General features: G+C 34.8%; 1 protein-coding gene across 1 annotated transcript; it reads right to left on the bottom strand.

The window, feature by feature from the left end:
• Positions 1-12,903: 12,903 nt before the first annotated feature.
• On the bottom strand, positions 12,904-13,617 carry LOC113360839 (F-box protein CPR1-like). Its single transcript, XM_026604289.1, has 2 exons — positions 13,392-13,617; positions 12,904-13,292 (listed from the first exon to the last, which is right to left on the bottom strand). The coding sequence occupies exons 1-2, from the start codon at positions 13,615-13,617 to the stop codon at positions 12,904-12,906; spliced, it is 615 nt and encodes a 204-aa protein (XP_026460074.1).
• Positions 13,618-24,557: the final 10,940 nt, after the last annotated feature.

Genomic DNA, 24,557 nt, shown 5'->3' with positions numbered 1-24,557 from the left:
CTCTCGCTGGTCATTCCAGCGCCAGCACTAGTTAGTATGTCGCTCGATGTTCTGATCATCGTTCATCAGTTCATCATCCAATGGATATCATCCCCCCCCCCATACACACACAAATACCAATTTCAACTCACACTATCCCAACTTCAAATTCATTTCACTATGCCTAGTGCTCGCATAACCGAAGTGGAATTCACTCGAGAATAAAATATTTCTCTAGTTCGATGTTGGATTTCAGTTGCAAGTAATAGAGATTTCAATTTAGAGACTTTTAACTTATGGGACACTGTGTTTCAAAGGTTTATGACGTTAAGTCACGTAAATTCAAGCAGAACAAATGAGTTTCTTCAAAATCGTTTTTGTTTCATCAATAACAATGTGAGAAAGTACCAAGAAATTATGTGGATGATAAAAGGGAATAATCCTGGGTTGTCAAATGAAGAACGAAAAATTAGAGCTCATACCAAATTTGCTGAAGACAACAGAAGTTGGTTTAGTCACGACGAATGTTATGAACTCTACAAGGTTCACGTGTAGGGATTCAAGTTTTAAATATTGTGTTATGAAATTAAGGTTAATTTTTAATGAAATGTAAAACTAGTTTATATTTGAATATTAATATAAAAGATAGTTTCCATTAATTAAAATAAAAAGATTACATTTGAAATATTTAAACTAAATTACATCCATAAACTACTCATTTCTTTCTTGACCAAAGACCCAATTACCCGCGTTTTATGGATCAAGAGTGTTGTTCAACATATCAATTAGCGAACCGGTTTGAGACTCACTTGGTGGTTGAGTCTCATCAGAATCACCATAACCTTGATAATCAATGGGTCCAGGACGCAGGGAACATGATACAAATCTTGAAATGCGTGTTGTTGATATGCTGGTGGAGTTTGCTGAAATGGTTGAAATGTTGATGAGCTTGAGGGAATTGAGGGGGTTGAGGAAATTGGGGTATACAAAGTCGATTTCCTGATTTCTTCCATGTTCACACCACCACCATAAGTCATTATGTCAGTTGGCATTTGTGAAAATGCAGGGGTCTAACAACCTCACCCAATATTTCGATTAGCAATCTGTATGAACTAACTCTAATATACTTTTAAGAGAATCAACTAGACAGTCAGACTCAATCTTAATAAAAAGTATATCAAGGATTAATATCTCTATCTCTTGATTTAAATCTTACTCAAGCAATCTGCGAGTCTCGATTAAATACAAGAGAGATAAACTTGGATGGTACCAAAGACCAATATCCAAGGATCAATCAATATCCAATCAACAACCAAAGGTTGCATTTCACTATTGATCGATACAACGCACAACCTGTGATATTTTAATTATATAACAACATATAATGCGGAATAGAAATAACACAAACACCAGAAATTTTGTTAACGAGGAAACCGCAAATGTAGAAAAACCCCGGGACCTAGTCCAGATTGAACACCACACTGTATTAAGCCGCTACAGACACTAGCCTACTACAAAATAACTTCGGTCTGGACTGTAGTTGAACCCTAATCAACTCACACTGATTCAAGGTACAATTGCGCTCTTTACGTATCTGATCCCAGCAGGATACTACGCACTTGATTCCCTTAGCTGATCTCACCCACAACCAAGAGTTGCTATGACCCAAAGTCGAAGACTTTAATAAACAAATCTGTATCACACAGAAAAGTCTACAAGGATAGATAAATTTGTCTCCCACAGATAAACCTAAAATTTTTGTTCTGTCTTTTGATAAAAATCAAGGTGAACAAGAACCAATTGATAAACCAGACTTATATTCCCGACGAACAACCTAATATTATCAATCACCTCACAATAATCTCAATCGTATGGTAGCGAAACTAGATATTGTGGAATCACAAACGATGAAACGAAGATGTTTGTGATTTATTTTTATCTTGCCCTATAGGAGATATAATCTCAAGTCAATTATTCAATTGAACTCGTATGATAGAAAATGACAAGATCAGATCGCTCAACTACAAGAGAAGTAGTTTCGTCTGGCTTCACAATCCCAATGAAGTCTTTCAGTCGTTAATCGACAGGGTCTCGAGAAGAAACCTACGATTAAAGTAGAATCGACTCTAGCAAACCAACTAGTATCACACATGAGGTGTGGGGATTAGTTTTGCACAGTTGCTAGACGTCTCCTTATATAGTCTTCAAATCAGTGTTTGCAATCTAAGTTACCTTGGTAACAAAGCATTCAATAATCACCGTTAGATGAAAAACCTGATTTATCCAAGCTAATATCTTTCAACCGTTATATTGAAACTTAGCTTGTCACACACAAATGAAATGTATTCATTTACGTTTGAGTAACCGTACCTAAACGTGTACATTGGTTGGTTCACAAATGGTTGACCAGTGGTTATCCATATGAGTGATTTCATATTAACCGTATTCATCTTCCTCATAACTAGTTCAAATGACTCATAAGAACTAGTTCAAGAGTTGTTTAATTGCTTAGGTCTTTATACATAGACACAATTGAAACAAAATCGGTTTGATTCATTTGAATCAATTCATGAACAATATACCCACAGTTTACAAAGATTGCATTCCTTATAATTTATTGTTTTAAGTCCATGAACTACCGATTTGAGAAATAACTAGCTTGGGTATGCGTACCTTAGCTATCGGATTTTGAGTTGGTTTTAGTTTCCAAACTCAGCAGACTTTTTCGGGTGACTGGTTTTTGAGTTCATAAACTTCAAACTCGGCAGAATTTCACGGACGTGAATTTCCGCCAGTACGCGTACCCAATCTGTCTCCTTCACCAATACTGCATGCACACATATGCACGCACTTGGTTTCCGGCACATGGATTTATACACTAATGTGCGAAAACACTATATGTTTACATCCATAGGTGGTTACATATTCTCAACTCTACATTTCAATCGTTGAAACATTCTTCTATAATGTTATAACAGTCGTTAGACATAAAGAATCGACTATCGTCATCAAAGTTATTTTCCATATTGAAGGTCATCATGACTTTCGTCACGGGTAAAGATGAAGATGGTTAAAGCAAAAGCTTACCAGCACGTATTTTGAGAAAAAGATAGGCGAGTAAACTCGGCTCGAAATAGCAAATGTGTATGTATGAAAACTATCATACTTATACGACTTTTTTCTCAAGAGTAGGAGATAGAGTAGATAGACTTTTGAGTGACAAGATGAGTTCAAGTCTCCACATACCTTTTGGTCGGATGAAGTTCCACTGGCTCCTTGAGTAGTTCTTCGTCTTTGCAAGATAATCGCCATGGAGTCTGGAGCTCAACTATTCCTAACTATCCTAGACCGAGACTTAGTCATAAGTATACTAGAAGTCAAGACATATAGTTTTGATCACTAATATTGACAAACATGCTTGAGATAGCAATGCATGCGAGTTCGACCGAGCAATGCTCTAACAATTTGCCTAAACAGACGTGCAGGAGTTGTATCCATGCCAATGTTTTCTTCACCTTCACGTACTACTTGAGTATCTAACACTTGGTTTGGAGTAGAACTTTCTGGTACCTCTTTCATAGAACGACGTCTCAAACTTCTTGCACTTCCATGACTTGATCGACTGGGACTCATGCCTCTACCACTGAGACTCAAATGAGTCTTTCCTCTACCACTGGGACTCATTACTCTAACACTGGGACTCATGCCTCCACTACTACATGAACCATCTTGACCGAAAAATCCTTGACTCATGTCAAACATCATGCTTTCCCTCAATTTTTACAACTCATCCAAGTGGAATCTCTGAAATCCATGTAATAAAGCATGATAATCGTTAAACTGGGTCTGATATTGCTCCGGTGTAGCATTGACCCCCAAGTATGGATAAGTACGATAAAGTGCACAGGAAGCAATTGGATAAGTAACAATCTCTCAATATGTGGCGGATATTGTATGTACATCCTAAGAAACTGGTGGCATAGCTGACTGTTAGAGCACTGCTCGGTCGAACTCGCATGCGTTGCTATCTCAAGCATGTTTGTCAATGTTAGTGATCAAAATTATAAGTCTTGATTTCTAACATATTTATTAATGTCTCGGACTAGGACATAGTTTGTGTAGTTGAGCTTAGACTTCACGACGTTTATCACTTGAAGACGAAGAACTATTAAGGAGAGCTTGTGGAACTTCATCGACAAAAGGTATGTGGAGACTTAAACTTATCTATCACTTGGAAAGTCTATTTCTACTTTATCTCCTATATTGAGACATAAGTCGTATTACGATATAGTTTTCTATATACACATTTGAGATTTCGAGATGAGTATATCTCGCTTACATATTTCTCGAAATATGTGTTGGTAAGCTTTCGCTTCGACCAAGTTCATCTTATATCATGAGAAAATTACCGAGTAACATCTTACATGGTTTGTGTGATACAATCATCTGATGTAAGACTTGGAATGTTTCGATAATGATTATTCCAATATCTTGAAAATTGCTTTGATGTTAATAGTGTGTGAAAACGGCTATTGTCATTATAGAAGAATGTTTCAATGATTTAAATAAAGATTTAGAATCGTGTGACCTTCTTTGGATATAAGCATAGAGTATGTTCGTACATTTGTGTATAAGTCCAAAACCGGGAACCTAAAGTATGCATACTTGTGTGTATACAAAATGGTTGAAGGAGACTGGATAAGTATGCGTACCCGTACGCATATTGGCGGAAGTTCACGTCCGTGAATTTCTGCTGATGTTGGATTTTCAAAACCAACTCATTCAGTTACCTAAGTACGCATACTAGAGGAAAGTTCACGTCCGAGAATTTCTGTCGAGTTTTGAAAAACCAAACTCAAAAAACCGGTTACTTAAGTACGCGTACTTAAGTGGTTACTTTCTAAAATCGGTAGTGTACATGAACTTAAACATTTATTAATAAGGAATGTAATCTTTGCAAACTGTGGCTATAATGTTCATGTATTTGTTCGAGTGAATCAAACCGATTTCGCTTCAGTTGTATTCTTGTATAAATCCATGAGAATATAGCAATTGAAAAACTGTTTAACTAGTTTCATTTGAGTCATTTGAACTAGTTATGGTTAAGATGAATAAGGTTGATATGAGAGTAATCATATGGCTAACCTCGGTTAACTATTTGTGAACCAACATGGTGTACACGTTTGGGTAAAATTACATAAACCTAAATGAGGGTACATTTCATTTGTGTGTAACAAGCTAAGTTCGATATAACGGTTGAAAGATATTAGCTTGGTTGAATCAGGTTTTTCATCTAACGGTGAATATTGAATGCTTTGTTACCAAGGTAACTTGGATTGCAAACCCTGATTTGAAAACTATATAAAGGAGAAATCTAGCAACTGGGAAACCTAATCCCCACACCTTATGTGTGTTACTAGTTTCATAACTAGAGTCGATTCTCCTTTAACCTTAGGTTTTTTCTCTAGATCCTGTAGGTTAACGACTTGAAGACTTCATTGGAATTGTGAAGCCAGACCCAAGTATTCTCTTTGTAGTTGTGTGATCTGATCTTGTTGACTCTATCGTGATTGAGTGCAATTGTAAAATTGGCTTGAGATTTATATCTCTGATAGGCAAGATAGAAAAGTAGTCACAAACACCTTCTTCTTATCGTTTTTTATTCCACAATAACTCGTTTCGCTAGTCGATTAAGTTTATTGTGAGGTGATTGACAATACTAGGTTGTTCTTCGGGAATATAAGTCTGGTTTATCAATTGGTTCCTGTTCACCCTGATTTATCAAAAGACAGAACAAAAACTCTTGGGTATTTCTGTGGGAGACAGATTTATTCAATCCTATTGACTTTTCTGTGTGATACATATTTGTTTATCAAGTCTTCGACTTTGGGTCGCAGCAACTCTTAGTTGTGGGTAAGATCAGCTAAGGGAATCAAGTGCGTAGTATCCTGCTGGGATCAGAAACGTAAGGATCACAATTGTACCTTGAATCAGTGTGATATTGATTAGGGTTCAACTACAGTCCAGTCCGAAGTCAATTCGTAGTAGGCTAGTGTCTGTAGCGGCTTAATACAGTGTGGTGTTCAAACTAGACTAGGTCCCAGGGTTTTTTTGCATTTGCGGTTTCCTCGTTAATAAAATTGTGGTGTTTGTGTTATTTCTTTTCCGCATTATATTTTGTTATATAATTGAATATCACAAGTTATGCGTTAAGATCAATAAATTAGAATATCCAACCTTTGGTTGTCGATTTACAGTGATTGACACTTGAACATTGGTCTTTGGTACCGTTCAAGTAATTCCTCTTATTTTCAATCGGGATCGCATATTTCTATTTGCTGATTGCGGATTGAATTAAGAGTTAGAGATATTAAACTCTTTGATATACTTTATTCTAGATTGAGTCTGCTTGTCTATTTGATTCTCTAGAAAGTGTATTGGAGTAAGTCCTCTCAGATTGTCAAACGAATTGTTGGGTGTGGTTGTTAGACCCCCGCATTTTCACTGACGATGAACCCGCTTGATAAAGATATGAAAATGCGTCGCCAGTCTCTGGTGGAGGTTGGTAAGGAATAAATTCATCGCCAAGTGGCATCCTACCTAAAGATGGGTAATCCATCTGACACAAACTTTGCAGTTGCGTATCAATATTGGCCTTGAAAATAGTGTTAAACCAATATAGGTAGTCAATTCTGTCCATTGGCTCCTGGATCTATTCATCAGCTTCTTGCCAATGATGACCTTCCCTTATCAATTTCAGGTAGTCGTCTTCAGAAACCTCTGAACTTGGATAGGGGTTGACGGGTATCACAAGTCTTTTCTGCAACTGAATAAGTTGTCTTTCACCATAATACCAAACACCCTTTTCAGAAATAGGGATGTATAACACGATCCTTTTAAGGTTTAATTGTACCATTTTGTGAGCTTGTTCTTCTTCGAACTCAAGGATTGCTTCATACGGCTGAGAGACAAGGTTAAGGATTGTTCTACACAACTGTTGAATCTTATGAACAATAGCAGTATGTTGACCATCTTCAATTTGTTCTGCTTGCGAATGCTCGGAATCGTACTTCAGTATGACCGGAAAAACATCGATGTGATTCTTAAGAGAAGGTTCTGAAACACGAAAATATGTATATATACCACCAATACTGAAAATAATAACATTATTTGTTGGTAAATTTTTTATGTGAAAATAAAAAATAAATAGTGTGAAAAATATTGGTTCTTACCTCAAACATTCCCGAAAAAGCATTAAAACTATCTTTGACATACGTCGAGCAAGTAACGAAGGATACATAAATCTCTGATAAAATTGGAGACCCCCAATCATATGTTGGCATTTTCTCTAAATCTTCTAATACCTTGAGAAAATAAATTAATTAACACCACTGATCTATCATTTGTAAATAGACATTTGCCTAGTGTCCACAACACTAACAGACGTTCGATCTCCTCATAATGTTCAAGGAACAAATATTGATTATTTTCCAAGGATATATTCGGACTCGCTCTTGAACAACAGGGGGAAGTAACTGCAAAATTGTACGGAACTCAGACCATCCACCTCTTAGAAATACTGAATTAACTCACTCTGGATGGTCAGATATGTGATTAGGGAACACACCATTACCGCGTACTTGTCTAACATTTTGAAACTCATATTCTTTATCCACAACAAAACTTAAGCCACTGGCTGGGGTACTAGTATATTCTTTTAGTTTTCTGTTTCTTTTTCTCTTCTCACTCTCCATATTTGTTCAGGAAGTAAAACGAAAGATAATTTTCTTAGCAAAGAGAACAGAAGCCAAAGAAAAATTAAGAAGGGAAGAGGAGGTAAAGTGTGAAGAATAGATGACAACGTGCGGTATTTATAGGCGTTAGAAAGTTAAACGTTGGCGATATTGATTATAACGCTAGCGCTAGAGTCGATATCCATGGCAGCTCTGGCGTTATTGTCGATAACGTTCGCTAGAAACTCTTTCGCTCAGTGATTTTCCCATAGTGGCGCAACTCGTTTGTCATGTCACATAGTATGCCAAACAACATATTTTGGCATGTGCATAGGAATAGGCCTAAATGGTATTAAAAATAAAATAAATTAGGGGTACCAAATTACTTGAGTACTAAATTCATGAATTCCATATAAGACAATACATCATTATTCTTTAGAATGGTACACCCCCAAGAAAAATGGTGCCCCCTCTTAGCAGCCTTGGTTTTTCTGATCCAAAATGTAGTTATACTACAGTTAAGTTCATAGACAATCTTATATGGACACTATCTTACAAGATTTTGCCCAATTTTTTTTAGAATCCAAACAACAATGAATTTGAGGTTAATATATATTTTGATGATACATTTTTCTTATTGAACTTTAGATTCCTGTAAAAGATGAGCACAATTCTAAATACCAAGCCTCATCATCTACCGATTGTAATTTCGACTGTTAATTTTCAACGGTTGATTTTCAAAGTGGTATATGGTGGTGTTCTACGTCTCGGATTATGCTTATTTTTTTGTAGGATTGTGAAGTTTGATAAGAAGAGCGTCTCACCAAAGTATTGGCTTCAAATACATTGTTGTTTAGACTCTAAATAAAAATCTGGTCAAATATTGTAAGATAGTGTCCATATAAGATTGTCTATTTATCCTCCCTCTAAGTAATAACCCTAAAAATTATTGCACCTATACCAAGGTATCTACCATTTCGACTAGATGAAAACACGTGGAGAGTTGATCAACCATTTAATGGTTGAGCTTGACGATGGGACTGAAAGTTAATGCAAGGGCAGGGGAGTAGACCATATTTGTCGCAGTAACAGAAGGAGTACGAGCTTGCACAGACGTCACTTTGAGCGAGAAAGTGATGCACCAAACTTTGTAGTATGAAATATAGTGGAACAAAAATCTTGTGATTTTTCTTGGCTATAAATATGTAACATGAGTTAGCAAAATTCAGGTTTGGAGAGATTGTTGAAGATTAAGAGATAGCTAAGAGAGAGATTATTAGAGGTTTTGAGAGGTGAAGAAACAATACTAAGATTCTTGTTGTAACTTAACACGTGATGTAGACATTTATGTCGAACCACATAAAAAACGTGGTATTCATATTTACTTTTATGCACTTTAATTATTATTTATGGTGGTAATCGGTCATTTATATTGTATTTTATTGTTTACACTCGTTAGACCTTCTTTGGTGTAGTTGGTAGATTTTATGCAATTACGATAGATCCAAATTAAGAAAATAAAAGGTAAGGAGTTAAGGGTTTTAAAACATAACTCATGTATACAATGATTGATGTTGTTCATGGAAAAAGTGGAATCTAATTAGGCAATTTGTTTGTACAGACTCTTTTTTTTAACTCTCTAGTGTGTAAGAGGGGTTAGTCATTTGAAGAACAATTTGTTAGAGCATTTCTAGGTTGAACACAAAAGTTTTGCTATCCCAATCTTGTTGTAAATGTTAGGTGACCAAAACTCTTGATTTCTAGTCTACTAAGTCAAGTTCCGGATACATTAGAATTGTAGTTGATTATCAGAGATCACCGTAGAAGACTGAAGATCCACGGAGACATTTGGAGAACTTGTTTTATCAGGTATGTGAAGACTGAACCATTATATTTTACTCACTATACCATCATTCTCTATTGAGACTATATCGTATCACTTATAGTATATTCACAAAGAAGATGATCAATTGAAAAATGACCATGCAAATGATTATATCACTTGGGAATGTTTCAAACATCATAAGAGAGAAATATGAATATACAGAAATTTCTACTCGGGGTAGGTTGGCGAACCAGTTTGCAAACCACAAGTTCAGTCGGGAACAATTCACGAACCCAGTTGGCGAACCGTGGTGAAACTTTTTTATAAGTTGGATAAATTGGCTAGCAGTTGGTGAACCCGGTTCACGAACCGTGGTCAACTGAGTTCGGTAGTCTAAAAGGGTTGGGAGCTCGGTTCACAAATCGTAGCACCCTGACTCGTGAACAAGCCCTACAGTTAGCAGACAGTTTTACCGATTGTCCTGACAATGTTTTGCAGATTATTAAAGACTTGTTAATTTAATATGTTTAACATTGCTAGAACTCTGTTAAACACTTCTAAGAATTCATTGATCACTTAAACACTTATGTGTGTGAACTATGATTAAATTCTTAAGTGTTTAAATGAACATAAAAAATCTTTTAGTTCTCTGGCTAACTTTCCAAACCGAACAATCATTATACGTTGTTCAGTAACCGAACCGATGTTATGACTGCCAGTTAGGATTCTAAGAAAAAAATGGAAAAATTCTACTGAACCAGAAAAGAGTCGAATTACTGAAATGGTGACTAATTTCGTGACCGAAATTCCACAACCCAACAAAAATAATTTTCAGGAACCACCAGCTCTTGTTCGAGTCAAAGGAAGAAAAAATGTTTAGAAGAAAAAAAATAAAATTCCACACAAATAGATCTTTCTCGACATGAACATGTTGATTTAAGAAAAAATGTGGTTTACTTAAATAATATAAGAGATCTCAATTATATTTTTTTAGATATTACATACTTGTATGTTTTACTTAGTTAATTGCATATTAATCTTGTTTGTAATCAATCGACATTCATAAGGTACCTCAAGCGGAACGAGTGAGCACTAAAACTAAGAGCAACTAGGAAAGAGTGAAACCCAAAGAACAAAACAAAAGAGGAAATATATAAGGAGAAATATTGAATTTTGGGAGCAACAAAAGACAAGGACGGAAACTTCAGATGTTAAACTTGAGTCTAAAAAATAGAGAAATGGTAGTTGAGGAAGGTTCGGTTAGAACTGAAAAGCTTGGTATTGCTGGTAACATGATGAAGAATAAGGTGAAGGACCTTATGATGTTACTGAAGACGAAGTTAAAGCAACAAATGAAAATACGAGCAATACTGAAAAATAGTTGTTGTCGCTAAACATGGTAGAAAATAAGGTGAACGACACTGTGATTTTGATTTAAAACTGATAAAAATAAAAGTAAACAGGGCTTTAGATATCGTTATTACTTATTACCATATATACTAGAAGACTAATCTCCAATAATATTCTTTTCAACAAGGTTTTTGAATCGTAACATGACTTGATTTTTATTTTAAGCTATCAACTCGCATGTTGAATTGTGATTAAGAGATTTAAAATCGTTTTGTGTTTTTCAAATATATACAAACATATTGGAAAAATATTATATTTTATATGATTTAGTGGAGAATATATATATTCTCACTTAAATGCTTATTTTTGTATGATAATCATTTAAATGCTTAGATCAGTGGTAGAGTTCTCGCTTATGATAAGCATATATATATTCTCACAAAGCCTAGATCAGTAGTAGGGTTCTCACTTAAATGCATATTTTTGTATTTTCGCAAGCTTTAAATTGAGTGTTTCATGGTTCAAGCACAAACCGCTATCTTTTACGTTTTTATTAAATATTGTAAAAGTATGAATTTTACTTTTACCCCCAAATTAAAATCAAATCTGTAACTTTTTTATTTTTTTTTATTTTAAGTGTTTATCTAGAGTGAATGATAAAATTTGCGTACAATCCACAATAATTTTCGACAGAATATAATCCACAAAGAAGAGGAGTCATCTTAAATATAGTTAGAACCCTAGGATTTTTTCTTCTATGATATTAAAACTTTTCTCTTATCTACTAAAATCCATCTCCTTTTTTCTCAAAGAAACCAGCAAACATGGCATGGTTTATTTCCCCATGGTGGGCAAGGTAAAAATGAAGAAGCATAGAGGTGGTGATGCAGCTGCAACCATGAAACCAACTAACAAAAGTAAACATTAGAAATTCGTTAATTTAAGAAGAATGCGATATGGTTTCATCATTTATTCATATTTGTTACCCGATCTAACTATTATTTCTTTTTAAAATCTTTTTTCTGACAAAAACGAGACAAATCCTTTGTTTATGGGTTGATCAACCTCGATCAAAACCTACATTCACTCAAGAATGTGAGTAGGAACGCAGTGGGTAAAAATTAATTCTTCTTAAACAAATAAACAATACAACCTGCTAAGTTTTGTAAGTTTATGAAATATGTATAGAAAAACTCTTCAATAGTAAAAGTTATCGGCAATATATTAATATTATCTTAATGTGTAAAAGTTATATATAAATATACTAGCTCTTACCTATATATGCTAAGGTAAGAGCTAGAGAAACAAACGTTTTTTGGAAGAATCAACACAACTAAGGATAGAAAATATATATATGGTGTGTACTAGGCGATTTTAATGTAACTTTAGGTGGCCATGAAGAAACCAACCGGAGGTTGCAAACGATCCACAAAAGGAGAGTGTGATTGATTTCATTGTGAAGAGCCAACTAGTTGATCCTCCATTATTTGACGAAAAGTTCACTTGATGGAATAAAAGAAACATGTGTAGACTGGATAGGGTCATGTATGCCGAAGCTTTTGGTGAAGATATGTATTGCGTCGAACAAAAATTAGTATCTAATTCAGATTATACTAATGTATAAGATCACAACCCAACATGTACAATACACAGAAAGAGAAAGGTTTACAAGATAAGTAACAAAAGGTTGCTCTCAAAATGTTCGACAAAACATATATTAAAGCTTATTTGGCTTGGGTGGTATGATCCAAATATAAGATAACTCACTCGGATGCTACCCATAGTAAATAAAAGTTAAAATAATTTAATAAGACCCTCGGGAATTCGGGAAATTGATCTCCATTTTTAAACATAGGGGAAGAACTAAAGCAACGAAACATTGTTCGAAATATTTAATATTCATTATGGGGAAACCTGATTGATTATAAAGACCTTTGATTCACACAATTTCAATAGTACTGGTGAGAATGTTAATTTAACGACTGGCGAATAGTAACTACTAGGACTCGAGCTTTTTCATGTAACGCCAAAAACACATTTTTGGCAAATAGTATCTTGATTGATTATCATGACTCGAGCTTTTTCATGTTTTGGGTCATAAAAAGATAAACCCGCATAATAGCTACTTAACTGAATCTCTAATAAGAATTCCCCATTCCTTAACGATTGTATGCGCCTTAAGTGCAGAAAGGATGGAACAATATCAACTATCTTCGGTAACAGAAGCCAGAAAATGCTGTAGAGTTTGGTCCCAAAGTCACCAAATCCATACTCACTCATCATCCATACCTCAAAACCAACAGCAGAACTACAAAGCATGCATAATGACCCTTCCAATGTATCGACACGTTTATGTTCAAACTCTTCAAAAGTTACTAAATATGGTATTTTATCAAACACTTCTTCTGACATGTTAAAAAAAAGAAAAACTTGTGAGAACTTACTTTTTGATCTACCTGGATAGGGGTTGGCCAACCAATGTACAACTCCATTCACAAACATACCCGGTGATCTACCTATAATTTCGTAAGGTGTGTCTTTGACCATTCTCCATGAAACCGAGACCAGTGTATAAACATCGACTTGAGAAACCATAATGTCAGCAATATTATAAGGAACTGCAATTCTTACTACCTTATAATCATCAATCTTGTTGTCGTATCCAAAACCACACATGTTAACGAAACTCAAACCACTGATTCTATTCAATCCAATTGGTGTTGTTGCCATTAATATTTTGTATTCTCTTGTTGCTGGATTCCACACATGAAGAGTGTTAATTGTGTTAAACATGGTAATATATTAAAAGCCAAAATCATTATTAGATAGTTAATGAAAATAATTTATTTTATGAACAACCAAGATATTAAGAACGGGAATCAACTTCTCAGTTTTCTAGTAAGGTTTCTTAAAATAAAGGAATACTGATTACATAAAATTAAGAGAAATTGGAGTTTTTTGTAGTGATAAAGTTGGTTTAATATAAGCTAATTCGTACCCACCAATTACACGGAGTGAAGTCCTTTGTATCACAAGCTATATAAAATCAAGTTTTCTCTAGTTGATTTCGAGAGTAAGAAAGTTTTCATGGTCATTGTCCTTTCTAGCTGCAAAAACTATGAGTAGTAAATGATTGAACAAATTATGTTAGAAAAATAGATAACCTATGGTGAGTATGCTAAAACTGTAGATATTAGGAACTTTTTGTATACCCACTTCTAAGGCTCGAAAGACCGTTTCTTGGCGATTCAGTTTATACTAGAGAATGTTTGTATATAGCCGACGATCTCTCAAAGTCATTCATAGGAATAAAGATGTTGATTTTTCGTTCGCGGGACAACATAAATATATCAGAAACAAATATATTTTTCGAGGGGAAGTAAAAAGAGGGATCGAGATTCATTAGATTCCACACCCAAATGCTATCAAATATTTGAGATAAGAAGGTATTTTAATTTAAAACGATTTTTTATGTTTAGATTCGATATGTTTTTTTTTATCAAAGTTCGTGTTTATTTTATTTGCGGCAAAAATTGGTGCAGGGAGTTACTAAAATTGGTATGCTTGTTATTAAATGAAAATGACAGGGTACCAAGTACACCACCAACTTTTTCGTTCGACAACCTGTATGGACAAAACCTACTACAATTGCAAGAAGAACAACTTAATGGTCCTGGAAAATATGTATATAGAGTTTATGTCTGATTTTGTTGTCAAAAGAGATGATGAAAAAGAGTTGGAAAAACTCCTAAAGCCTATTAGTCTTTTTTCCGCCGAGGTTCTGAAGTTGAAAGCATAAACTAATACTCTTAGAAAAGAGATCAGATATAAGGATATGCAACTAAGTAATTTATCCGAAGAGAACAAGTCTCTTTTTGTCAAAGTAGAAGTTCTTAATAAATCCCTACTCAATAACAAGTATTGCGAGATATGACACTGACTAACTAACTGCCATAATTTCTTCCGATGAAAAAACAAAAGGTCCTTTCACGACTTTATCGGATTGTGATAATAAGCCTGGTTCTGTCACATCTATAACAGATCATGATTCTCTCATTAAAGTTTTATTACATGTTAGAATCATCAAGTCATAAGAAAAATCTAGGGATTCCTCTATCTACTGGTATTTTGGTATTGTTATTGATCATCCGATATGTGATTCAAAGGGGACTTCGAATCAATTTCGGAAGGAAGATCATAAGGAATATAACTTTCAATTCATTGACAAAAAGCTAGTGCTACTTCAAAATACTCTTGTGAAAGTGTTAAAATAAGTATATTGTCTCAAATGTATGAATGATCATTCTACAGTAGACATTGTATCCAAGTCTCAAACAAAACCAGTCAACTCTAATGATCATGATAAATGAATTGAAAATATCTTCTGTAAAAAGATTCCTCCATACTCATGTTCATCATGATTTGCATGAAGGGTCAACACCTGTGGAGAATAGCCATAAGAAAGGGGAAAAAAGGATTCTACCAATAAGAAAATCAATCAGAAATGGGTTCCAAGAAATCCTGTAACCTCCGATGAAAGAACTGAGATTTGTCATAAGGAAATCCTTAGAATAAGAAAATCTTACGAAAATCCAACCGACAGGATAAAAACATATCTAAAGGTTTCAAATATCTCTTATATCAGTTCATCTCTTACTAATGATCCTTCTTGCAGCATCTCAAAGAACTATCAAAGTGGAAAGAAGAATGATGACCACATTGGGAAGAAATCCTCTAAGAAAAGCATGAACAAAGGGTTCTGATACTCGTAATAAGTTTGGGAAGTATTACCCCAATACAACCTAACACTAATCCCAAATGCGAATTTTAGGACATACCAAATATGTCGAAAAAGAGGCTTATAGGACGAATTCATTCCGTCCTAAAGTCTGTCATATTTTTAGTGTGTTTTTCTTAAAGGACGGGAGGTTTGCGTCAAACAATAATAACAGATTTTGATTGTTCAAAATAACGACTAACTATGTATGTACAAATTTACATGAATAGGTATTCAACTAGGTTCAACCAAATCAAGTTCAGCTGCGTCAATTTTATCTTAATCTGATTTAGCCGATTCAATGCAATGTTTCTTTTTTATTATTGTTTTATTTTAGATTTAATACTTGAGACAAGGATTTTGTTAACGAATGCAACCCATTTTATTAAAATTAACCAGAATTTACTTACAACTTGACAACCCAAACATCTCAAGTTCAACAATAAAAGATACGTACATTTGTTTTTGATCAACAAAATTCATTCATGTTCAAAAATAAATAAAAAAAAGACAAAAAATTAAAATTTAAAACCGTATGATATAATTTCTAGGTGCGCGAGTTAACATATTGTTGTGGCCATTGGATTGTCTCATGGAGAGAAATATCCCCAAGTGTTGCACCTCTAACACAGCTCCATATTTCTCTCGACAATTTCATCAATACGAATTTTATGACTTTAACATGTCCAACCAAGTGCAGTTGCTCATCATTTCGTTAAACTTTTCAAGATGCATCTAGTCACTAAATTATATCTACTATTAAAACAAAGCACTTAGGTTCAGAATTCACGGCTTTATGCATGTTCAAGTTGAATGTGGTGAAGGTAAGTCAAATACACATAGTATATCTCCAAGAGTACAAAACTAATCACTTGTATACAACCATAAAAAAAAGGTCCTAGCAAACCAACAACAATCAAAACATTAAACCGACTGGCGACTCTATTCAAGTCTTAGTGTCCAATAATAAGACTTAGATCACTAGTTGGGTTCTTACTTAAATGCATATTTTGTAATCCCGCAAGTTTTGATTCAAGCATTTTATGTTTCAAGTACAAGTCACGTATGAATTTTATTTTTACCCCCAAATTAAAATCAACTTTGTAAAATTTTCTACTTTTTATTTTAAATGTTTATTTAGAGTAAATGATAACATTTGCATATAATCCGTAATAGCTTTCGAAGAATATAATTTACAAATAGAAGAGTCATTTAAAATAGAATTAGAACCCTAAGATTTTTTTCTATCATATTGAAGCTTCTCTCATATCTACTAAAATCTACATCCTTTCTTGAAAATAATTTTTTCAAAGAAACCAGCAAACATGGCAATGATTTATTTTTCAATAGTATACAACGTAAAATGAAGAAGCATAAAGGTGATGATGTAGCTGCATCTATGAAACCAACTAGCAAAAGTAAACACTAGGAATAAGTTAATTTGAAAAGAATCTGATATGATTTTCATCATTTATTCAGATTTGTTACCGGATCTAACTATTATTTCTATATTATTAGAGCAGCTCGTATGCACTCAACAAAGCAAGAATTTGTTGATTTTGATCCCACTATGGACTCAACAAAAATGAAAAACGGATGTACAAACCAACAAATTTGTTGGTTTGTTGAGTGAGATAGAACATGTAGCGCGCGCGATATAAGACCGGGTGAGATTGGCACCAACGTTGGCGCATGAGCCAAAAACGCTGACTCTTGTCTTTCCATTGCCCGTTGTTACTTCAAACGCCAGCGTTTTTGCTAAACGCGCCGCATTTTTCATGAAAGCGCCAAGGACTGAATCTGGTCTGCTGAAAACTCTTGTGATCTAACGGCTATAATTTTTGAGTTCTATAAATACTCCTCATTTCAACTCTAAATTCACACATTCTACACATTCTTCACTCTCAAGTCATCCACAAAAATGCCTCCCAGAGTTCGTGGTGCTAGATTCACTCAACAAGAGGATTAACTATTTGCAGAGCCTACGTTTTTCACACACAAGATGTTGTCGCTATCGGTAGGATGTGTCCCAATCGAAGATGTGGGAGAAAATTCATGAAACGTTCGCCGCTGAAACGGGAAACATTAATGGGCGTGATCCTCAGTTATTGTCACATCGTTTTAGTTCAATTAGTATTCATGTATCGGAATTCATCGCTTTACTAATGGAGAATCACAAAAATAAGCTCAACGGTGAAGTCGAAATGAAGTGGAACCCAGAACTATTGCGATGTGGGAAGTATCTCACTACGGTCGTCCTTTCGACTTCCATGCTTGTTTCAACATTCTTAGGGTGCTCAACAAATACAATCCACCACTCGCCGAGAATTGACGCCTATGTAGTAGTTGTTTTAATCTAATGTATTTATTTTATTCTCATGTATGATGTGGTTGTTCAATGCAGTATGTTTTTATTAATGAGATTGATGGTGCAATATTTAATCCAAGAAATTTTTTAATTACTTATGATATTGATGGTGGAAATGTGAAGACATCCACATTTGGTTTTAGATAATCGTAATAACACAAAATAAACAGCAAACTAAATAACATAATACCATAGTGAATCGATTTTTCCTTCAACTTTAATCATCCCACTCCACCAAAAAACACCTAGGACATTCCCATAAATGCCTTCCATATGTGTCTTCTTCAGAAGAAGTCCGCAAATGCATAAAAGTCTTGCAACCGGAATTTGAGCGTCCACTGATCTCTGTGGATAATGTTTGTATTCGTGATCTCCATATCCACAATGCTCGTAGTGTAATAACTCCTTCTTCAATTTGTCTTTAAGCTTGAAGTTTTTGCAGAGTGTTGCAATCTATTCTTCTTCTTCTTCTTTTTTAATCTTCATATCATCATCTAGCATATGTGGTTCCTCTGGACAGTTGGGATCTTTACATTGCAAATACCTAAGCTTTTCCGGTTGTGATTCAATCACCATTATGATGCGCGAACAACCTTCCCACGGACACTTTGAATACATCCAAAGGCATTGCATAAGACTGTGGTTATCCATGAAACATAATGGACAAACCTCTTTTGCTTCGACACATAATATTTGCTTCGCTTTGCCTTTAGATTACATGGTGGATGGTGTTGGCTTAAGAAAGAAATCTGTTGGTTTGGTTGAGAATAAAACCTAATGATGTATTTATAACAAAAAAATAGGCGTTGGTAATTCAAACATGAGGTTTTAGTAAAGTCGCGTGATTTTACTACAAACGCCAACTCCTATGGTAATTCAGGGCAGTTGTAATAAAGCCGCGCGGTTTTACTACAAACGCCAACGGCTAAATTTCCAACGTCTCGATTTTCTTTCTCGACCTATAAATTCCATTCTTCATCTCCAAAATCACTTCTTCTTCTTCTTCTTCTTCTTTTCTAAAACTTTTATTCTCTCTCACTCTGCAGAGATGTCTGTTAGAAATCGTAGTCCCAAGTTTGCTGAAGAAGAGAATGTAAGTATATGCAAAGCATATTTTTTTCATAGGGTAATTACTGGTATGGGCTTTCAAGAAGGTTCTTTTTGGGAGAATGTTTTTTCAATGTTTGTCTCACTGACGGGAAACCCAGGAAACCGAGATGCTCGTCGATTGCGTGCTCGTTTTCAATCTATTAGGCTTGCATTCCAGCCATTTATTGCTTTGATAATGAAAATTGATCGAGAAAAGTTCATCGGTGTAACTGAAGGTGAAGTGATCCAAACAGTTCTTGATAATTGGGAGAAAGCTCACGGTAAACCTTTTCGTTATGAAGAATGTTTTAGAATTCTAAAACATGGTCCATCTCAAGCACATATGTACTGCACTCGAATGCCGCTCCCGGTCTTTACAATGGAAGAAGATGTTACTCTTGTTCGATCTTGGTTATATCGTATGATGAGACCAATGAACAGTGACTATTTCTGGGAAAGAGTATTGGGACATTTTGTAGCATCGCGGAACGTAACCATAAGAAACAGTAAGAGCCTAGAAATAAGAATTGCATTCATCACTAAGGAAGTCAAACATTATACGAAAGTTTTGTGGATGGTTCATCGTAGCAATTCCAGATTATCCAACAAAGAACTTGTGAGTATCTTATCTTTGTCCTCATGGACTCAACTGCATCATAAATATCCGAACTTGTTGTTTATCTATTTTACAGAAAACCATCGCTCAGACCAAGTTTACTGAAGAAAGCGGAAGAGAGTTTAAACATTTTGAATGTTATGAACTCTACAGAGAAATGTCGTTGGATTTGATGTAGTTTGATGTTTTTGTTGTGGTTTATTAAAATATAGTTTGATGTTATTTGCAAGTTTAAATTGTAATAAATTTCGCTTAATCTGAAGTGAAAATCTATTTTTAAATCTAAATATTTTCAATCATTCATATCATTGCCAATTCTCTTTTACAAGATATAAACTTAGACAATAATAAAAATTACTAAACAACTTCAATAAAAATCAAGTACAATTTTTGGCCTCCTATTTATCTTCATTTGACGTATCTTCCATTCAACGCGCTCTTTGACAGTTTCGCCTTTGTTTTTGATTTTTTTTGTTGTTAACTTTCAAAACTGGAGCTCTTTTTTGCCTTTTAGCGGAACATTTTCTTGGAGGAACTTCAAAAACTTGCACTTCCCTCTTACAATTTTCAATCTTCTTAAAACTCCCACATATCTTAGAAACAGCCGCTTCAAGTTTTGCATCGCAAAAAAGTGTGATCGCTTTTTCAGCCATTTCACCAACAATAAACTAAAAAATTGAAATAGATTTTAGAAGAGAAAATTCAAGAGAAGTGAATTTTGGTGTGAGTGAATTGTTTGAAGATAATGGTAATTTATAGAGGTAAAAAGTGAATTTTGAATTTTAAAAAAACTACTCATTGGCGTTTCTGCTACAAATGTCAGCGCTCAATGTTCGAGCGCCGCGTTTATGTTTCATACGCCAGCGTTTGTGCTTCCAACGCTGGCGTTTAACCTTCACACGCTGGCGTGTGTCCCTACCCCGGACGCTTGATGTTCAACCGCTTATTGTTGTTCATAGTGGAGAAACCTGTTTGGCCATCCAGCCGGCTAAACAAAAAAATGGGTTTGTTCATTCCCATAGGAATTGCCTTATTATTTTATCATTTTTCTGACAAAAAACGAGACAAATCCTTTTTCAATGGGTTGATCAGCCTCGATCAAAACCTATCTTGACTCAAAAAGATGAGCATGAATGTTGTGAGTTGGAAAAAGTCCTTCTTCAACAAATAAACATTACAACCAACTGCTAAGTTTTGTAGTAGGTGCAACATTATAGCAAAGAGATACAAAGTTCTTTTCAGTACCGAACATAGATAGTGGTGGGTATTGTAAATCCTAGGCATCGACTCTCTTATTATATTTATATAGTTTAGATAATTTTATTTCTTTAAAACTATGTTTTTAAAATTCCATAAACATCTCTTCTGATTAATTTATTAGAAACTTTACTAGATTTATTCCCACTGCTCCCAATATATCTGCCACATATTTTTCGCTTTTAACGTAAATAGACATCGTGTACTTAACGGTATAATATTATCGTAGGTTCCCAAGCTTACTATAAAAGCAAGACAAAAGGGAAGTATCCAAAAATGCACAATAACCACTAGTAAACCTGCTGGTGTCAAGGCATCCAACCTAATCAGAATCGTAACAATCGATAATTTAACTTACATCACCGGTACTAATCGTAAGTCCTAACTCCTAAGGCTAAGTCATATGGTGTGCTAATCTAGCAGCTAGAATAGCAGTTAGGGAAATCTCCTAAGTCTTATGGTAGTTCCAATCTAACTTACTAGATGCGCTGAATCATTCGGCGAAAAGTAGATTTAGGTTGCGCTGAATGGTTCAGCGTAACCATCTCAGCCATCAGATATAAAAATAAATCTAGATGCGCTGAGCTATTCCGCGAAAAGGTGATTTTGATTGTGATGAATCATTCAGCGCAACTATCTCGCTACTAGTTCACATGCGAGCAATTGATAAGAGAGAGAACTAGTAATAACAAATAAACAACACTTTTTTTTTGAAACTGTAACACTTTTTGGCTAATCTAGATAAATTTAGCCATATGACTTAGTCTAAGGATCCCTATAATGGGATGTTATACTGAGACACATGGACATCAAGTCTTGTGAAAGTCAAAGACCGAAAAATACCAGCTAAATTTGGATTTCCAATGATCTAATTCTAAAGTTGGTTGAACACTCGACAACATTTTTAAAGTCTCCGCTTGGGAAGAAACCGTAACAAAGTAAATCCAAAAGCACACCTACAACAAACACTTTGTTGGTGGTGGTTTAAAACCTTCAAGCATACCGTGGACACTCGTGAATGACATACTAATAACTGGTTATCACCTTTGTACAACCCTCATAACTCATATTATATCCTTATCTTCTTGTTGTTCTTTGTCTAAATCCCTTGAGTAATTGTCGTTTTAATGGTTTAATTTTGTCTCAGTTCCCTTTATTTTTTTCCCTAATTTTTCAATTCGTAGTGTTTTAATTCTTTACTATTTCTTTACCTTTAATGATTCTGTTTGTCTATCTGTAATGGCAGCTCATCTTCAGTAATCTCCTTTTGGCCACGCATTAGTGTTTCAGCTATGTCTCATTACATCAATTGAAATATTTTGAGTTGGCTTTTCAACAGTTGGATTCTTTCGAGTTGGCTTCATTACTTTGTAGTGGTGCATCAGTTTATGCTTGTTCTGATCTTCAAGATAACTTTTACATGGTTATATTATATTGGACCTCAAATTTATCTTATCGGGTATCTTTATCTTTTTGCTATTCAAGATTCTTTTTTTATACCTTTTATTATTACAACACTTTTCATATCTACATACATATTCATCAAACCTATGTCTCTGGCTATCAAACACCTCTTACTAAATATGTTTATAAATTCCATCATACTACTCTCTTTCATACTCATACCCTTCTCTGTTTAGCTTGTATTTTCTTATTAATGGCTAGACCTTACCTTAATCATATGACTCAACAAATGGAAGATACATCTTTAAATGATGAACCAGGCCAATTCGCAGAAGGGTTATCTCTCACTCTGATTCAACAATCTTTACATGAATCAGAGAATGAAGATTTAGTTTTGCTGGAAAGTTGTATGCACCTGGTATTATGATATGGTAGGACGCTGAGAGAGCTGATCGATCTATTTGGCCTCATCCGCGGAGGAATGATCAATGGTATGTGCTTGTTAGGTCACTTGACCCTAATATCTTTAGTATCAAATTTCAAAACTCTTCTGACAAAGAATCAATTTTATTCGGCGAGGCCTGGAATTTAGATGGACATTTGATTTTTCTTAAGGATTGTAATTTAACCATAGACTATCACAATCTAGATTTCACCATCTCTCTTTACTGGATTGAGTTCAAGAATTTGCTTCCTGAATATTCTTACCCTGAGATTCTTAGGATTTTCGGAAATATTGTTGGTGAGACAAGACAGCTGGAACCTGATGGTATAAATCCCCCTACTTCCAACAAGTTCAGATCTTTAGTTATGATTGATGTTAGAACCCCGTTAATTTCAGGAACTTATGTTGCTAGTGATGTTGGTATAACTAGATGGGTGGGTTATTTTTATGAGAAACAACTGTATCGTTTATGCCAGGAATGTTAGGTAGTTGATCATTCTGATGTTGATTGTGAAGCTATGAAATTTCGCAGGTTGGAAATAGAAGAAATGGCTAGAAATTTTGGATTTGCCGAACTAATTATCCCGCAAGCTAGAAATCCTGAAGAAGAAGCTCATTTGTTTCTTCTACATGGTTCTACTCGTCGTTCAAGACTCCGACAACCAATTCAGACTCAACAAAGACCTTTTGATGGTATGCACATCTCTTACTTTACTGCCACTGATAACGATGGTACTTCTTCTTCATCTACTATGATACAAGTTGAATCCTCTTCTCGTACTCCTGCTGCAATGGTAGTACCAATGCTAAGAAGAAAAGATATAGACAGTGTCCTACACTAGTCATTGTTGATGAATCTCCTACTGCAGTTATGGTTCAAGATACTGTTGAAATTCAAGAGTGAAATGATGAACCTAATGCTTGGGACATAGCTGCTGAGGCTTTGCAGACTCGAAATTGCACTGATGCCTAGACCAGGTTACTATTTCTCATCCTTTTCGATTCTCCGAGTTTTCAGTTTAGTTGTTTTCTGTTACTTTTTCTCTTTCGTTTTCTTTACGTTCGCTATGAAAGTTTTTTCTTGGAATTGTCAGGGTTTTAATAATCCTCATACTAGAGATTATTTTCGATTTTGTTTACAACATTATGACCCTGATATTTTCTTTCTTTCAGAAACCAAAACTCAATCGAAGATGCGTATGTTTTTATCTCACACTAAATATCCTAATTTTTGGTTTGCACCTTCGATTGGTTTTTGGGGTGGTATTGTTTTTGCTTGGAAAAATGGTATTGACCTTCGCATAATGCACACAACACATAATAATATTCATTCCATCACCACTTCTCATAATTATATGCCTGATATTCTTCTTACTTGTATGTATGGTGACAATAACTCTGTGGCTAACCACGATCAATGGCAGTACTTACTAGACATGAATCATTATGTAAATGTACCTTGGCTTTTGATAGGGGATTTGAACTTTACAATGCATGATTCCGAATCTCACAGTTCACATCGTTCTAATCGATATCACTCTAGACAAATTAGAAATATTGTTAATCAGTTGGGTCTTATTGATCTTGGTTATTCGAGCTCTAATACTACTTGGTCAAACCATAGAAATGGAGTTGATTTTATGGCTGTCAGATTAGATAGAGCATTAGTTAATTCTTTATGGGTAAATCATTTCACCTCAGCTCATCTCCAACA

This window comes from Papaver somniferum, chromosome 1, assembly GCF_003573695.1.
Source record: "Papaver somniferum cultivar HN1 chromosome 1, ASM357369v1, whole genome shotgun sequence".
In the NCBI taxonomy this organism is placed as follows: domain Eukaryota; kingdom Viridiplantae; phylum Streptophyta; class Magnoliopsida; order Ranunculales; family Papaveraceae; genus Papaver; species Papaver somniferum.
This window is presented reverse-complemented; position numbering and strand designations above follow the sequence as displayed.